This window comes from Euprymna scolopes, chromosome 45, assembly GCF_053919585.1.
Source record: "Euprymna scolopes isolate OS-2025 chromosome 45, ASM5391958v1, whole genome shotgun sequence".
NCBI lineage: Eukaryota > Metazoa > Mollusca > Cephalopoda > Sepiida > Sepiolidae > Euprymna > Euprymna scolopes.
Window position 1 is genome coordinate 6337694 of NC_136526.1, and position 18056 is coordinate 6355749.

General features: G+C 33.1%; 1 protein-coding gene across 1 annotated transcript in view; it reads right to left on the bottom strand.

Annotated features, from left to right (window-relative positions):
• LOC145269048 (uncharacterized) overlaps positions 1–18056 on the bottom strand; it is an 80860-nt gene that overhangs the window by 12095 nt on the left and 50709 nt on the right. The window contains exons 12-14 of the mRNA XM_080124650.1: positions 16169–16189; positions 11718–11848; positions 1540–1669 (exon numbers count right to left, since the gene is read on the bottom strand). Coding sequence (XP_079980776.1) covers positions 1540–1669; positions 11718–11848; positions 16169–16189 — 282 coding nt within the window. The remainder of the gene's footprint in view (positions 1–1539; positions 1670–11717; positions 11849–16168; positions 16190–18056) is intronic.

Here is an 18056-nt window from a genome sequence, read left to right on the forward strand (position 1 = left end):
TGGAATACGCCCCATTAAAGCCTCATTGTCACAGCTGGTGAATTTCGAAAATGCAATAACATTCTGTTTGAAACTTGAAAAAAAAATGCCACAGAAACGTATTGAATGTTTCAGGTTGTGGCATAAGAGATTCAAGAAAGTCAGGGAGTCTGTGATGGATTGCGATAGGTGTGGAGGAATAAGGAAGTCAGAACATTAGAATTGATTGGCCAAATAAAGAATTTCATGGGTAAGGACCGCCGTGTGTCTATAGAGACAATAAGTTCGTAGTTTTATCTCAGTGTATGGAATGTACACATAATTAGTCGCGAGGAACTGAAGATGTGGAAGGCCAATATGGGCATCAAGACAGTTCATCACCCTCCTCATACAGCAGACCTTGCTCCCTTTGACTTTTGGTTATTTCCCCCCCCCAAACCTTAGAGGCTGTCGTTATGAGACAATTGAGGAGATGAAACAGGCTGTGTTACAAGGGTCATTAACACGCTCACGCAGCAGGACTTCCATAGAGCCTTTTTTTTTTACACGGTGGTCACCACTTATCAAGGCCCGGAAGCCACTCAGGTATAAGGGTTATTGCAAGTACAGTACGTTAGTGTAGAGATTTAATGAAGTGTTTACTTAAGGAGGTGGTTCATTAGGAATTTGTTAACGTTGGAATTGAAGACATCCAGGTTGTAGTCAGGTGGGAAGCAGGCAGACGGAACAGAGTTCCACAGGCGTGCAGTTCTAAGAAAGAAGCCTTCCAGAAATTGTTGGAACGATAAAACAAATCCATTACAGTCGGAGGAGATTACCTTTAACGGGACTAGAGTTTCATGTGTGTACTATCGATAAAAGTGCGCATATGAAAAAAGTCTGAAAGCCTATTGAAGACACTTCGTACTCCAGGAACAGAAGATTTTGTTTGAATTTTTTAGCTGAAAATAGAACGGTCCGAAACAAAATGTCCTAGCCAAAATTAAAAACAAAGCAACAAATGTGAAAATTGCAAAGATTTTACACCTTTAAACCGGTCCAATTGCTATTATCATCAAACAAGAAAGCATAAAACGATGACTTTATAATTGTAATGTTGTTTACTAAGCTATAGTTTCGTACGCTGTTTCAAAGGTTGCAATTAAATATTTTCATAAAATGATTTATAAAATTATTTATTCGTTTTAATTACAGCTGTCAATCCAAGTAATTCTTGTTATTATTATTTAACAAAACAAATATACGAAACAATGTCCTTATAATGTTAGGTTATTTATGAGACCATTGTTTCGTACGCTATTTTAAATTATTAATTATTATTAATTATATAAATTATTAATTATTAATTATTCAGGTAAAATTATTTATTTATTTATTTTAATCACAGCCTTTAAATTCTCTCAAAAATTACCCATTGATTGGTATTATAATTTAGTAAAAACGCATACAAAACAATGGTTTAACAAAGTGTAGTTTATTTGAAGCCATAGTTTCGAACTTTGTTTCAAATGGCGAATTATGTTTTATTTGTATTTTTTATTTATTTGTTTTTATACTTACAAGCTCGGTAAACGCTTATGGCCCAGTATCCACCGCAATAGTCCCTGTTGTTATCGCATAGCATCTCACAGTTTTTACTCTTTCCATAGATGTCGTATGATGACGATCCGCAGTAGCACTGGTTGCCGTACTATAAAAAATAAAATAAACAAAAACGTAGGTTGATGTATGGCATATTCCAAAAATCATATATTTTAATAAAGTAGCTTTATTTTATTTTATTTTTTTTATTTAAGAAAATAAAATTTTACGACAATCAGAATGGGAGGAGCTTAATGTCGCCATGTTTTAAATTTTGCCAAAATTCAACGGCGATAATTCATGCCGTTTCCTACGCTAATTTCATCTTTTAATGAACATTTAAAGTAAAGAAAACGTAGAAAAGTCTTTACAATGCACGTAACCTCACGGAAAAAAGGTGGCATATTCCAAAAATCATATATTTTAATCAAGTAGTTTTATTATTTTATTAGTTTAAAGATCATTGCATTTTTAATTAAAATTTTAATTAAAGAAAATGCAGAAATGGAAAAAAAGAAGGTATATTAAAAAATCACGTAATTTGATCATGACTTGCTCGATGTGAGAGAAGACCTGTCGCCATATTTTACTGAATTAAAAATTCACCTCTGATGACTTCCCTTCTTAAAAATTAAGGCCTCGTCAATGCGAATAATACTTAATTGCTACAAATCTCCAAATTTGATTTTCTTAAATAAAAACAAATTTTACTTGATAAATTTTGGTGATTTTTGGAACATGAAATCTTCGTGTCGTTACGAGTAGGTTCACCAGAAAGGTTGTTCATACTGTAGTAAAAGGCCACAAATAAATGGTTACATTTGAGCACTCTCTCTATCTCTCTCTCTCTCTCTCTCTCTCTCTCTCTCTCTCTCTCTCTCTCTCTCTCTCTATCTATCTATCTCTCTCTCTCTCTCTCTCTCTCTCTCTATATATATATATATATATATATATATATATATATATATATATATATATATATATAAAGCAGACTTGTCCGTCTGTCTGCAGGAGAAAAGGTTTCTACCAAACTACGTATTTTAAGAAAGAGTTTAGTAATTAATACTCACTTTAATTAAATTAAATATCGACCAAAGTTATTGCATACATATTGGAAAATAGAGCAATAAAATTATAAATAAGTAACACTAGAAATGATATATATATATAGGGTGACCCAAATAAACGGGCCCCAACTCTAATTAGCCCCCGTTTCTTAGTGTTTTGTCCGAATGAAATGGTAATAACTAGTTTATTATATTCAAAACATCACATTAAAACACTAGGGTCTTTGGCCTTTTTTTTCTCCGTTGACTGTAAAATGCTTAGAAAAACAATTGAATGTCCTCTGTTTTTTTTTGGGGGGGGGGGGGAGGTCACTCTGTATATATATATATATATATATATATATATATATAAACGAAACATGTTGTAGTATATAAAATTGAACGTGTCTGTGTGTGTGTGTCTGTGTACATTTCCCTACGCAATAACTCTGTCAATTTTTATTCTACATACTCGAAATTCGATATACAGTGTACTGAGATTTGGGAAAATCGATGTGATCGATTTTTGGCCAGAAATTAAGGGCGATTAAGGGGTCAAAGTTCAACGAGTTGACCTTTGAGAACTCTACCAAACTACTCCGAAAATTTTGGGTTTAAACACTTGAAATTTTAGATATAGCTTCCTTGGAAATGGATCTAACTTAATAACTTGATTTGAGCCCAAAACAATACATTTTAAGGGGTCATAATAGGGGTCAAAGTTTTTTTAAAAATTGACCTCTGCGGTCTCTTCCAAATTACTCAGACAATTTCAGGTTTAAATATTTGAAATTTTACATAAAATGTATTCAGAGATAGGGCAAGCTTTTTTATCAGTTTGGGTCGAAAATTTTTAGTTACTAATATATAAATGTATGTATGTATATCTGTTTGCATGTCTGCCTTAAAATTTCAATAGAGGCGACGGATTTTACCAAGATCAGCATCGGTTTAAAGTTCGACCTTTCATACGACGAATATCGAAAAATTGGCTAAAAACATTAATATCTTCCCCTTCAACTAGGCACTTTTTTACAGGGGGGGGGTTCACTTTTTTCGCCGATATTTTTTAAAGTTATCCTCTCCTTTAGATAGTCTAGCCTTAATTTTTAAAAAAAGTCGCTTCCGGTTTGGCGGTGGTCGTAACAGCATGAACGTTAGGTTTTACCCCGTTCTTTTCCTCCTTTGCGGTACGGGTTCGAGCCTGCCTTCCTACTACTACTTTTTTTTTTTTTTTTTGCTCAACATATTCAAACATCCGGGCAACGCCGGACTGAAATGCTAGTATATCTATATATATGTATGTGTGTGTACATATATATATATATATATATATATATATAAAGAAGACCTTGCCTGTCTGTCTGTCTGTCTGTCTAAGAAAGGCTCTCTATCAAACTATAACTAAACGAGACATACTGTAGTAGAATAGAATATATATATATATATATATACATATATATATATATATATATATATATATATATATATATATATATATATATATATATATACATATATATATATATATATATATATATATATATATATATATATATATATATGAGAGAGAGAAGAAAAATTAAAACGTGGCCTTTTTTTTTTAATTTTTGAAATCACTACTGTATATTAGGTACAATATAATATTCAATAGTGAATTGGCACTGTAATAATAAATGCGAGATCAGCATGAAGGTATATAGTCCTCTTTCACTGCAAGAACTCTGACACCAGGGTAAGAAAGTTGGGATTGAGAAATCAGCAGCCCCGAGGAAGAGGCACTCTGGCCTGCAAAACAATGCCTGGACAGCCTCGTACGCATTTCCCGGTGAGGCCGCATCAGACGATTAGAAATAAACACCCTTTCTCGTAGAGAGAAAACAAAGCATGGTTCCAATGTTTTTTTTAATAACACGAGGTAAAATAAAAAAAAAAATGGGTTTAAGTTCGTTTCTTTGTTCCTTCCATGATATATATATATATATATATATATATATATATATATATATATATATATATATATATATATATATATATATGAGAGAGAGAGAAAGAAAATTAAAACCGTAAGGTGAACTTTACGATCATAATTTATTGTTCGTTCGACTGATTACTCCAAAACATAATTTACAATTTTTGTAAATTGTTTTTTGGAGTATTCAGTCGAACAATAAATTATAATAAACTCTACTCTCTATTGCGTATTGAGCTTTTTTAAAATTCGGTTGGTATTACATTTTCTATATATAAATATAGTTATTTATATTAGTTTGAGGTTTACCTTTGTGTATATCAGGTAAACACTACATCCCTTTGTTTTCATTAATATATATATTAGAAATGAGAATATCCCAACATATCCCTCGGGATATTCGACTACACCAGGTTTCGAGAACATCCGGGCACTCCCAAGCTCATGAGTCCGCCATCGGTAATCACCTGATGAGTATAAATAGGTGTTCTGATCAATATTCCGATGGGTGGTTTTCTGTTTTATACAGTGCGAGGTCGAACTATCATCTCAATATCATTGAGGCGTTAGTCATTAATAACTCTCGACCTAGCCTGTGTAGACAAAAGATTTTGAAACATCAGTTGGAGATATTTATTGATTTAAAACCACCTGAACAGTGAGATATGTTTTTGTTTGTTTTATTATAATTTTTTTTTCTCACTGAAACCAAATTCCCTTCTTTCCTCATTCGTTTCTTAGTTTTTAATTTATCATTCTGACGTTTCCTCTTAGAGGGTCAGACGATAAGGCCTTAAGGAAATTTTAATAATTTCACCTGCCCGTTTTTTTGTTTCCTCCTGGAATTATTCCATTATAACATTATATATATATATATATATATATATATATATATATATATATATATATATATATATATATATATAGTGTTATAATGGACAATTACATTTTGGATTCAATTATTCCATTATAACACTATATATATATATATATATATATATATATATATATATATAGTGTTATAATGGACAATTACATTTTGGATTCAAAAATGTAATTGTCTGATTTAGATGCTTGAAAATACCATAAGGTTGAAATAAATTATTGCATCGACAATTATGTAATTTCCGTGTTATATTTTTATGTTATTGCTCTGTTTACCACATTGAGCTCTCATACCCGGATTTCCTCCTGGAATTATTCCATTATAACACTATATATATATATATATATATATATATATATATATAGTGTTATAACACTATATATATATATATATATATATATATATATATATATATATATAGTGTCATAATGGACAATTACATTTTGGATTCAAAAATGTAATTGTCTAGTTTAGATGCTTGAAAATACCATAAGGTTGAAATAAATTATTGCATCGACAATTATGTAATTTCCGTGTTATATATATATATATATATATATATATATATATATATATATATATATATATATATATATATGTATATATATATATAAAATGTAATGCGGACCTTGTCTGTCTCTTTATCTGCCTGAGAAACGGTAAAACTATAATTAGACTGAGTGCGGCTGCATGTACCTGCTAACCCTTGAGCTCCCTTTCGACAAACGCTCTGTTCTTTCAGGTCTTGAAGTCATAACTATATTCTATTAGGTTCGGAAATTCCATGCTCCAAGGTCCTGGATATGACCTTAAACTATATCCAGTGGTGAGGCCCCAATTTGTGGGCTTTGGGGAGTGTGGAGCCACCCTTTAATTACCATTGCTCCCAGGTCCACTCTGACCCGGAGTGGTAGTACCTGTTAGGGTCCCAACTATGGGTTAAATAGAAAACGACGTGAAAACAACAAATATATTCTATTTAAAAAAATTTTTGTTCAAAATCTTTGGATTCGGCATTAAATAACCCGAAAAGGGTTGATATGCCGTAAAACAAAAACAACCAACCAACCAACCATCCATGCTCCAAGGATAATCCTTTTGTGTTTTCTTTTTTGCATTATTGTTCGATCGCTATGAAGATGAGTCCGTTAACCGCAGCGTATCAGACACTAGAAATGTAAGAATTTGTCTGGGGCATCTTTCCTAACGCACTTCCTCGTGCAAGGGTGGGCAGTGCTTTCCTAAAGAGACTTCCCAGTCGCCCATACGTGCGTCCGAACTCTCTTGTTGCCATTAGATTCAGGAATAAGAGCGACCACTTGCCCATGGACCGTCTACGTGCGGGTTTGTGATTACAACCGCCAGTGATCACCTACACCTATTGCTTTCGCCACGTTTCCATCGCCGCGGAACTTGAAGGTGTACGTAGACAGATCGGTAATCGGCGATGAGTTGCCGGAAGGTTTTATATTGATAATACTGGTGCAAACCAACTCTCTCAGCCTTCGAAATCTTGATCCGGTAGCACGAAGAACCGTTACAACGATAGACTGCCTGGCTGCAGTGGATGCCTAGGACATTTTTGGGCGCCACGTCCTGTTCTAGGTGCTCCAACGACACTTGCTGCAACCGCTTTCACAACTGTTTGAGTCCTGCTTATATATATATACTAAACTACCCGTGGCCCGTTGGGTCAGTATGTCATGTTAGCTATGGAATTAATGGATGAGCGTGACGCTTGTGACGTAAAGAAAAAAGTTTTTTTGACATAACAGAAACATTTCTATGAAAGTATATTAAAATGAGAAAAGAATATAGATAGATTTCTATGAGTCGTTCTGTTCATAATTGTTTATTTTTGAAAAAAAAATTACAGCCATTGAATTATAAGTGATTTGCCATACTTATAGGTAAATATGCACGGAACAGATACCATAATACTTAAATTCAAATTTTGATATATCTTTTAATTTAAACGCGAAAAAAAAAAAAACAATTCGGAAGTTGAAAACGTACATAGTAAAACAATGCGTTTTATTGTCGCGTTGATTAATTATTAGTAACGCAAATAAAAAAAACATTTTCGAGGTTATTTATTTATGATGGTAGTGTAGAAGAAAATGTATGAATGTTTTTTAAGAAAGGTGTATTAAAAAATGGAGAATAAATTTTTTAAAAAGGGGCGAGGCGATGGATTAATCGCCGTTGTAAAATGCTCTTATGGCTGTCAACTGGTTAAAGCAGATTGATTTTTAAGAAAATTGCGTTAAAATAACTTAAACGTAATACGCAAATGAATGATGTAAAAAAAAATGCAGAAAGTATTAACAATTGTATATATTTGATAATTTAAACGCGAAAAATATAACAATTGGGACGCTGTAAACGTACACAGTAAACAATGCGTTTTATTGTCACGTTGATTATTTGTTCAAGTACGCATGCGCAACCGGAAGTCATAAACCGGGTGTTGGGTTGCAACACCCGTTACAAGGTCATTTGAGTTATATATATCTATATATAAAGCTGAATCTGTGTGTGTGTGTGTGTGTGTTTGCCCTATCTAGTACATTGAGCAATTATATATATATATATATATATATATATATATATATGTGTGTGTGTGTGTGTGTGTGTGTGTGTGTGTGTGTGTATAATATAAAGCTGAACGTCTGTTTGTGTGTGTGGTCACGAATAGGCTCCTATATGGATGATTATTTTAAAAAACTGATTACATATAATAATAGAAAATGTATCGAGACACAGGAATGGGTATGTTTGATCTGGCAGAACGGTGGTTAATTAAAATTGTGGAGTCTGCGTTCGCACCTGGTCCACAAAGTATGGAAATTAAAAAAATTAAAAATTAAAAAAAAAAAAACGTTTACAAGTGTTTTTGATATAGATGTACATAATAATACTTTGATAAGTATGTTTTAACTTAAATAGGGATGGTATAATAAAATTGTGGGGTCTGCGTTCGCACCTGGTCCACAAAGTATGGAAATAAAAAATTTAAAAATTAAAAAAAAAAAACGTTTACAAGTGTTTTTGATATAGATGTACATAATAATACTTTGATAAGTATGTTTTAACTTAAATAGGGATGGTATAATAAAATTGTGGGGTCTGCGTTCGCGTCTGGTCCACAAAGTATGGAAATAAAAAATTTAAAAGTTAAAAAAAAAAAAACGTTTACAAGTGTTTTTGATATAGATGTACATAATAATACTTTGATAAGTATGTTTTAACTTAAATAGGGATGATATAATAAAACTGTGGGGTCTGCGTTCGCGTCTGGTCCACAAAGTATGGAAATAAAAAATTTAAAAGTTAAAAAAAAAAAAACGTTTACAAGTGTTTTTGATATAGATGTACATAATAATACTTTGATAAGTATGTTTTAACTTAAATAGGGATGGTATAATAAAATTGTGGGGTCTGCGTTCGCGTCTGGTCCACAAAGTATGGAAATAAAAAATTTAAAAGTTTTAAAAAAAAAAACGTTTACAAGTGTTTTTGATATAGATGTACATAATAATACTTTGATAAGTATGTTTTAACTTAAATAGGGATGGTATAATAAAATTGTGGGGTCTGCGTTCGCACCTGGTCCACAAAGTATGGAAATAAAAAATTTAAAAGTTAAAAAAAAAAAAACGTTTACAAGTGTTTTTGATATAGATGTACATAATAATACTTTGATAAGTATGTTTTAACTTAAATAGGGATGGTATAATAAAATTGTGGGGTCTGCGTTCGCACCTGGTCCACAAAGTATGGAAATAAAAAATTTACAAGTTAAAAAAAAAAACGTTTACAAGTGTTTTTGATATAGATGTACATAATAATACTTTGATAAGTATGTTTTAACTTAAATAGGGGTGGTATAATAAAATTGTGGGGTCTGCGTTCGCACCTGGTCCACAAAGTATGGAAATAAAAAATTTAAAAGTTAAAAAAAAAAAAACGTTTACAAGTGTTTTTGATATAGATGTACATAATAATACTTTGATAAGTATGTTTTAACTTAAATAGGGATGGTATAATAAAATTGTGGGGTCTGCGTTCGCACCTGGTCCACAAAGTATGGAAATAAAAAATTTAAAAGTTAAAAAAAAAAAAACGTTTACAAGTGTTTTTGATATAGATGTACATAATAATACTTTGATAAGTATGTTTTAACTTAAATAGGGATGGTATAATAAATTTGTGGGGTCTGCGTTCGCGTCTGGTCCACAAAGTATGGAAATAAAAAATTTAAAAGTTTTAAAAAAAAAACGTTTACAAGTGTTTTTGATATAGATGTACATAATAATACTTTGATAAGTATGTTTTAACTTAAATAGGGATGGTATAATAAAATTGTGGGGTCTGCGTTCGCGTCTGGTCCACAAAGTATGGAAATAAAAAATTTAAAAGTTAAAAAAAAAAAACGTTTACAAGTGTTTTTGATATAGATGTACATAATAATACTTTGATAAGTATGTTTTAACTTAAATAGGGATGGTATAATAAAATTGTGGGGTCTGCGTTCGCGTCTGGTCCACAAAGTATGGAAATAAAAAATTTAAAAATTAAAACAAAAAAACGTTTACAAGTGTTTTTGATATAGATGTACATAATAATACTTTGATAAGTATGTTTTAACTTAAATAGGGATGTTATAATAAATTGTGGGGTCTGCGTTCGCGTCTGGTCCACAAAGTATGGAAATAAAAAATTTAAAAGTTAAAAAAAAAAAACGTTTACAAGTGTTTTTGATATAGATGTACATAATAATACTTTGATAAGTATGTTTTAACTTAAATAGGGATGGTATAATAAAATTGTGGGGTCTGCGTTCGCGTCTGGTCCACAAAGTATGGAAATAAAAAATTTAAAAGTTAAAAAAAAAAAAACGTTTACAAGTGTTTTTGATATAGATGTACATAATAATACTTTGATAAGTATGTTTTAACTTAAATAGGGATGGTATAATAAAATTGTGGGGTCTGCGTTCGCGTCTGGTCCACAAAGTATGGAAATAAAAAATTTAAAAGTTAAAAAAAAAACGTTTACAAGTGTTTTTGATATAGATGTACATAATAATACTTTGATAAGTATGTTTTAACTTAAATAGGGATGGTATAATAAAATTGTGGGGTCTGCGTTCGCGTCTGGTCCACAAAGTATGGAAATAAAAAATTTAAAAGTTAAAAAAAAAAACGTTTACAAGTGTTTTTGATATAGATGTACATAATACTTTGATAAGTATGTTTTAACTTAAATAGGGATGGTATAATAAAATTGTGGGGTCTGCGTACGCGCCTGGCCTCCATAGAATGGAAATAAGCACAAACTTTAGTAAAAACTTTTCTTATCTATCTGCGTAAGTATACTTTGATAATGTTTCAGTTTGAAGAAATATGGTATAATAAAATTATGGGGTGTTCGTTCGTGCCTGAGCTCCATAGAATGGAAATATGTCACAAAGTTTAACAAGGTTTTTTAATATAGATCCACAGAATATTGTAATAAGTGTTTCAACGCGAACAGGTATGGTATAATTAATTATGGGGTTTATCTATTTTATTTTTGCTTTCATCATATTTTGCTTTGGTTTTGATACCCACAGATTCAACCCAAATTTACAACCCTTCCTTTTCATAACCTATCATACTTTCAAAAATCTGAGTTCATTTTCTGTAGGCTGCTTGTGATCCCAGTCAACGACGGGTACTTTTGCTAGTATATATATATATATATATATATATATATATATATATATATATATATATATACGTGTTGAAATTTCATTTTTCCGTCATCGCTGATCTTCGTCGTCGCCATGTAATTACTAACCGTTGATCTTTTCGTCTGTTTATCTAACTCTTTTCACAGAAGGAGACGTTCGCTGAACACTTTTCAAGGTTTTATTCGGAAATAATTGATTTAGGAGATAGAGTAATATCTTCGAAGACATTTACATCTTTAGGTCGTGTCTCGTTTACGTATCTTTCCGTGGAATCATTATTTAAAACCATAGTTTTCTCTCGGAAATCGCTAACTGCTACTAGCTTCCAAGGCGTTGCTCGTTGGCTAATAATACTCCGAGCTCGAGCAACGTGACTTTTATATAAAAGTAGTGATAGAGATAGTAATAGTAATTAGCATAGTGATATTTACAAAGAAAGAATTTTCATCTTAATCTTAATCATACCTGATAGTAATAATAAAGAAATAATACAAGCATCACTTTTTTTTAACTTACCTCAACTCCTGCATATAGAAATTCACGCCGTCTGCATCGATTAACGCATTGCTTTACACTGGAGACGTCAGACATTCTGTGTTTCAGGACCCGTTTCTTCTTGTCCTTCCAGCATCCAAGGAATTTAAAGCCTGGGAAAATGAAAAGATACCTCTACGTAAAGTCAACATACGTGTCTCCGGCTCGCTTCACCAATCACGTAGGTAAAGATTTTTAAATACCTTGTCAAGCTGGCCTAATGGTTATCGTACTTGACTTATTGTCTTAAGGTTTCGATCTCAGTTCGAGTATTTTTTTTCTTTTAGGTATAAGAATTAAACTATTTAGAAAAAAAACTTAGTACTCGTATGAACATGACCCAATTTCCATTTTTACTTTATTAATTTAAGCAATTTGACATTACATGTATTACCGGGCAACGCCCGGTAGATTTCCTAGTGTATATATATATATATATATATATATATATATATATATAGTAGAAATGGTAATTAATAAAAACCAGAATAAATTGCTCAATACTGTCGTAGAGCAAATATACGTTTTTTTTTTTGTTTTTTTTTATTACCGTATCTTTCTGTTACGTTATATTATTGTTTCAGCTACCCGGCCGTTTTTGTGTGTGTGTGTGTGTGTGTGTGTTTTTTCGTTTTGTTTTTTGCCGTCTGTAGCATCCTTGGGTTTCTGTAAAAGTCTGAGGATGCTACAGACGGCCAAAAAAAAACGGCCGGGTAGCTGAAACAATAATGTAATTTAACAGAAAGATACGGTAATAAAAAAAATAAAACGTATATATATATATATATATATATATATATATATATATATATATATATATATATATATATATATATATATATATTACTCAGAATTATGAAATACAATAAATCTGCCGGTGTGCAAATCCAAATTTTACTATACTGTATTCTTTGTCTTGCATACAATAAAATTTCTATATTTGAAATTTAACTTTTTCAAATCACAAATTTTAAATTCCTAAATTATGATATATATATATATATATATATAATTACTTAATTTACTCACATAGAGGTCAAATAGGCCTTTGTCCGATAAATGTATGCTCATTGGCTGATAGGAAGGGCGCGGTGGATACTAGAAAGCTGATTGGCTAACTAAAATCTCAATAGAAGATGCGCATATAAAAAAACGACAAACAACCACAGAATTCGCGCATAAGCCTGAAGAGTCCTAGAGTGGATGAAACGCCAAATATTCAGTGTAGCTTAATCGCCATATATATTATATATACATATATATATATATATATATATATATATATATATATATAGAGAGAGAGAGAGAGAGAGAGAGAGAGAGAAAATAAAAAAGGAACAAACCGTATTATGTGTTCACCAACGTTTCGTCTTTATTTCGAGACTTCCTCTCGGTGAAATAAAGACGAAACGTTGGTGAACACATAATACGGTTTGTTCCTTTTTTATTTTCTCTATTTTGTCGGAATACTATTTCCATTATTTTCATCATATATATATATATATATATATATATATATATATATATATATATATATATTAGCCTTATTTATAGTATTCCGAATTTTTACTGGGTTTATATAATTGAAAATTCGGTAATCGTTCAATAAGTTTTAAGCCAAAAAGAGATGACTTTAAACTGTAATCTACAAAATTATCATATTTCATAATTGAGCATTAATATATTGTTTTTGACAATAAATCTTTAAAAAAAACTTTGGAAGGATGAGATGTAGATAAATTATTTTCTCATGTTTTTTTCTTATAAGGGAAATGGATTTAATACAGTCCATTGTTAAAATGTTTTTTTTATTCTATATGTCTGATGAAAGATTATTCTTGTGTAAATTTTCAAACGACATAATGTTTGAATTTGCCCGAATAGTCTTAGAACAATTTTAACTAACGATGAAATTCACTATTTGTGGCTATCAATCTATTCCTTGATGTCTTGTTTTTTGTTAAAACAATATATATATATATATATATATATATATATATGTATATTTATATATATATAGTAAGTTATAAAATATATATGGCGATTAAGCTACACTGAATATTCCGCGTTTCTTCCACTCTAGGACTCTTCAGGCTTATGCGCGAATTTTGTGGTTGTTTGTCGTTTTTATATACGCATCTTCTATTGAGATTTTAGTTAGCCAATCAGCTTTCTAGTATCCACGGTGCCCTTCCTATCAGTCAATGAGCATGCACTTACAGGATAAAGGCCTATTTGACCTCTGGTTGACCTGTTCCTTTGTTTGTGCTCTATTTAGCCTGGATATATTGTTTCTTAATCTGTTTTGAATCTAGGTTAGTGGGTTTTTTTTAATGTTAGTTTAAATATAAATATATAGATAGATATATAAATATATATATATGATATAAATTAAGTAGCTATATATATATATATATATATATATATATATATATATATATATATATATATATGTGTGTGTACGTGATTTTAGTAGGTGATGCCCTTTTCTCTTCCCTGCAACCTTTTTCAACGGAAGAGACGTTGCGAGCCTATCTCTGCTCGATCACTATTGGTGGGGGGGGTAATGCTCGTCTGAGATTTAATTTATGGTCCATCCTTGCCAAACATTCCACATAAAACACTCGACTAGCTACAACCACTGTATATGTTTTCTCCCACCCTCTAACTGTGCTTAAATCTAAACACAGATCCCATTAACTAAGTTTTTTTCTCAAAACTGCTAGTCTCTGGAACACTGTTCCGTTGTCCTGCTTCCCGGTTAAATACAACATGCTAGCCTTCAAGTCCAATGAAATAACAGCAAAGGGAAACTTGATTCCAAATATTTCTTATATGTTATACCTCCCCCTCTTTGGTTTTCATACATAAAGTGGTCCTGGATATTACCTTAAACTATATCCGATCGTGAGGCCCCAGCTTGCGGGATTTGAGGAGTGTGAATCCACCCTTTAATTGCCATTGCTCCCAGGTCCACTCTGACCTGGAGCGGTAGTACTTATTAGGCTCCCAACTATGGGTTAAATAGAAACCGACTTAAAATAACAAAACAAATATACTCTATCAAAAAATCGTTGTTAAAAATCACTGGATTCGGCATTAAATAACCTGAAAAGGGTTGATATGCCGTAAAACAAAAACAACCAACAAATGTAAACAAGTTCTTGTTTAGCCCTCCTCATACATAACATCTAGCCAATCTAGCCACCACTAACGATTATTTTATAATTAAACTCATTTATAATTTGTTTCATAACAAAATTTGGTTATAACTCGTTTTATTACTAAACCTCTCTATAACTAGTTGTATTACAAAACATGTTTATAACTCGTTTTATTACTAAACATGTTTATAACTCGTTTTATTACTAAACATGTTTATAACTCGTTTTATAACTAAACTTTTCGTTTTCGCACGTATGTTATTTTTATAAATGATTTTTGAATTAATTCATTGATATATATATATATATATATATATATATATATATATATATATATATATATATATATATATATATATATATATATATATATATATAGCCATGTTTTATATCATTTTGAAGTGCGTTTTTCATTCCATCAAAACGTGGCATTCGTTACCGTTCTCTATCTCTTCATTCATTTTTACGGGCTTTTCGACAGCATGGACAAAATTTAAATCAGCACGATTTTGTTGCTCCAGTTCAAAATAGGCCAAAAAGCTGGCTAGGGCTCGTGATATCAATAATGCGCTTGGCCCAGGAACCACTAACGAATGTGTGGCACAATGGTGGTTCAAGAAATTTCGCAATGGTGGCGAAAACCTCGAAGATGAAGATGGTCGCGGCTGGCCGACTGCATTTGATAACGAACATTTGAAAGATCCTCGCAAAACCATACGAGAAGTTACTGTTGAACTCGAGGTCGGCAACTTTCGCCATTTAAAGCAAATAGGGAAGTCAAAAAAGTTGGATAAATGGGTGCCGCATGAATTGAACGATAATCGTCCCTTTGCACAACAAAAACGACCAATTTCTCGAGCGAATTGTGACATGTGATGAGCAGTGGATCCTCTACGACAATCGTCGGCGTTCGGCACAGTGGTTTAATGCTCCCTCGACCAGAACCCGCTGGACTACTTCGTTTAGTCATAGGTAGGGAACATCACCAACATGACCTCCCAAAACAACAAATCTTGCCTGATCGCCGACATCCGCCGAGTATTCGCCGAGCTCCCGCTGGCACTTGTGGAAAAGGCATGCTCCCAGTTCCGGAGTCGTATCGGGGAGGTGATTGAGGCTGAAGGCGGCTACCTTGAATAGATGTAAGTTTTAAAATAAAGTGTTGTTTCCCTTTTGGCGACAACTTTATCATTTCATGTAAATATGTGCTTGTGTCTACGCGCCTCATAATTGCATGGATTTAAATAAGTAATTAAAATAAACACTTACCGCTAGATCCTTGATCAGTTCCTGTAAATAGAAGCAAAGTAAAAGACATGTACTAGTTGAAGAATTTTCGGCGCAGGATTACAGGTTGTAAAATTTATAAAAAGTTCATCCGTTTATTTGTTAAATTGCATATTTGGTGGCTTCACTCTCATCCGAAAATGGTTCGTGACACGACCAAGTGTACCATTATAATCATTAAGCAGACTTATATAGAACTAGCCAGAGTACCCGGCGTTGCCCAGGTGTGTGGATGTGTAGTAAGTAACCCCGGATGGATTAAAAATTGTTCTAAAAAAAAGTGGTATAACAGAGGGATATTTTTTTTTACACAGTGGTCACTACTTATCAAGGCCCGGAAGCCACTCAGGGATAAGGGTTATTGCAAGTACATTACGTTAGTGTGGAGATTTGATGAAGTGTTTACTTAAGGGGGCGGTTCATTAGGAATTTGTTAACGTTGGACTTGAAGACATCCAAGTTGTAGTCAGGTGGGAAGCAGGCAGACGGGACAGAGTTCTACAGGCGTGCAGTTCTAAGAAAGAAGCTTTGTTCATGGAATCCGCGTTTTGATTTAGGCACAGATAAAGAGTGGGGGAAATTTTTTACAGTTGATTCAGCTAGACGGGTGTTTTTCGTGAAGGATTGGCGAGGGGAAGACCAGAGATTGGAGTTCAGACGAGCACCTGCCATGGAAATAACGATAAAACAAGGATAGGCTCACAACGTCTCTTCTGTGGGAGAGAGGTTGCAGGGTAGAGAAAAGGACATTCCTCACTAAGCCACGAAGTCTATTTTGTACTCTGTCAAGGCAGGATAGGCTATTTTTAGCAGCTCCTGCCCAGATATGGTAGCAGTATTCCATCCTTGGACGTACTTGGATATGGCATAATCACGTTCGACAAATCACCGAAGTCAAACTACGATGAACCTGGCCAGTACCAGGTGGGTGACCATTTGGGACTTCTAGGTGTTGTATGTGCTCTCTGCTCATCTCGGCCTTTTCATTGCCACTGGACTCAAGCAGTGCCGATTCATGAGAGATGTGGTTGGAGATTGCGCAACTCTTGCCACATAATTACACGCGCAGCTGCCCCTACAGGGGGTATCCTTTGTCTTCCGAGACTGAACAGAGGCATCGAATAGAGGGGTTACCCGTCGTTGCCTGGATCGAGTAAGGAACCCCGGGGGAGGGGATTGAGTTAAAAATAAATTGGTAGTAGCGGGGAGGGGTGGCGAAACAACAGTAGGCAGTTTGGGTGGAGAGAGAAATAAATAAGGTGGTAATAGGCAGGTAGGCTCGAACCCGTAACGCGAAGGAGGGAAAAAAAACCTGACATCTTTGCTGGTGTCTCCAGCGTCCGACCGGAAGTTCGGAACGTTGAAATTAAGCGAAGTCAGTCCAACCGATACGATGACTTGCAAAAATAACGACGCAAAAAAAAAAAACGACTCCTTATTACCTCGGATATCTTAGCACTAAGTGAGACTAACCTACACTCCTCTATCCCCTCTAACTACTTTAACATGCCCGGATATCTCCCACTCTGCCGTAAGGACTCTGATAGACATATACACGGACTTGGAGTCTATATTCGAAACACCCTCCTATTGACTAGAGAAACAAAACTAGAATCTGACGATCAAGCCTTTATGTGCTTTAGACTTAACATGCAACATAACATTAGTTACTTTTATTTTCTCTACCGCTCTCCCTCGACCCAGGCCTGTACCCTAATAAACAAAGTCTCTGACAGCATACATACAGCACTTTCCCTCGACACTAGCGCACAAGTTCATGTATTTGGTGACTTCAATGTCAACCACGGTAAATGGCTTGGATTCTCTAATTACACAGACACAGCTGGTACCACAACACATAGCTTCTCTA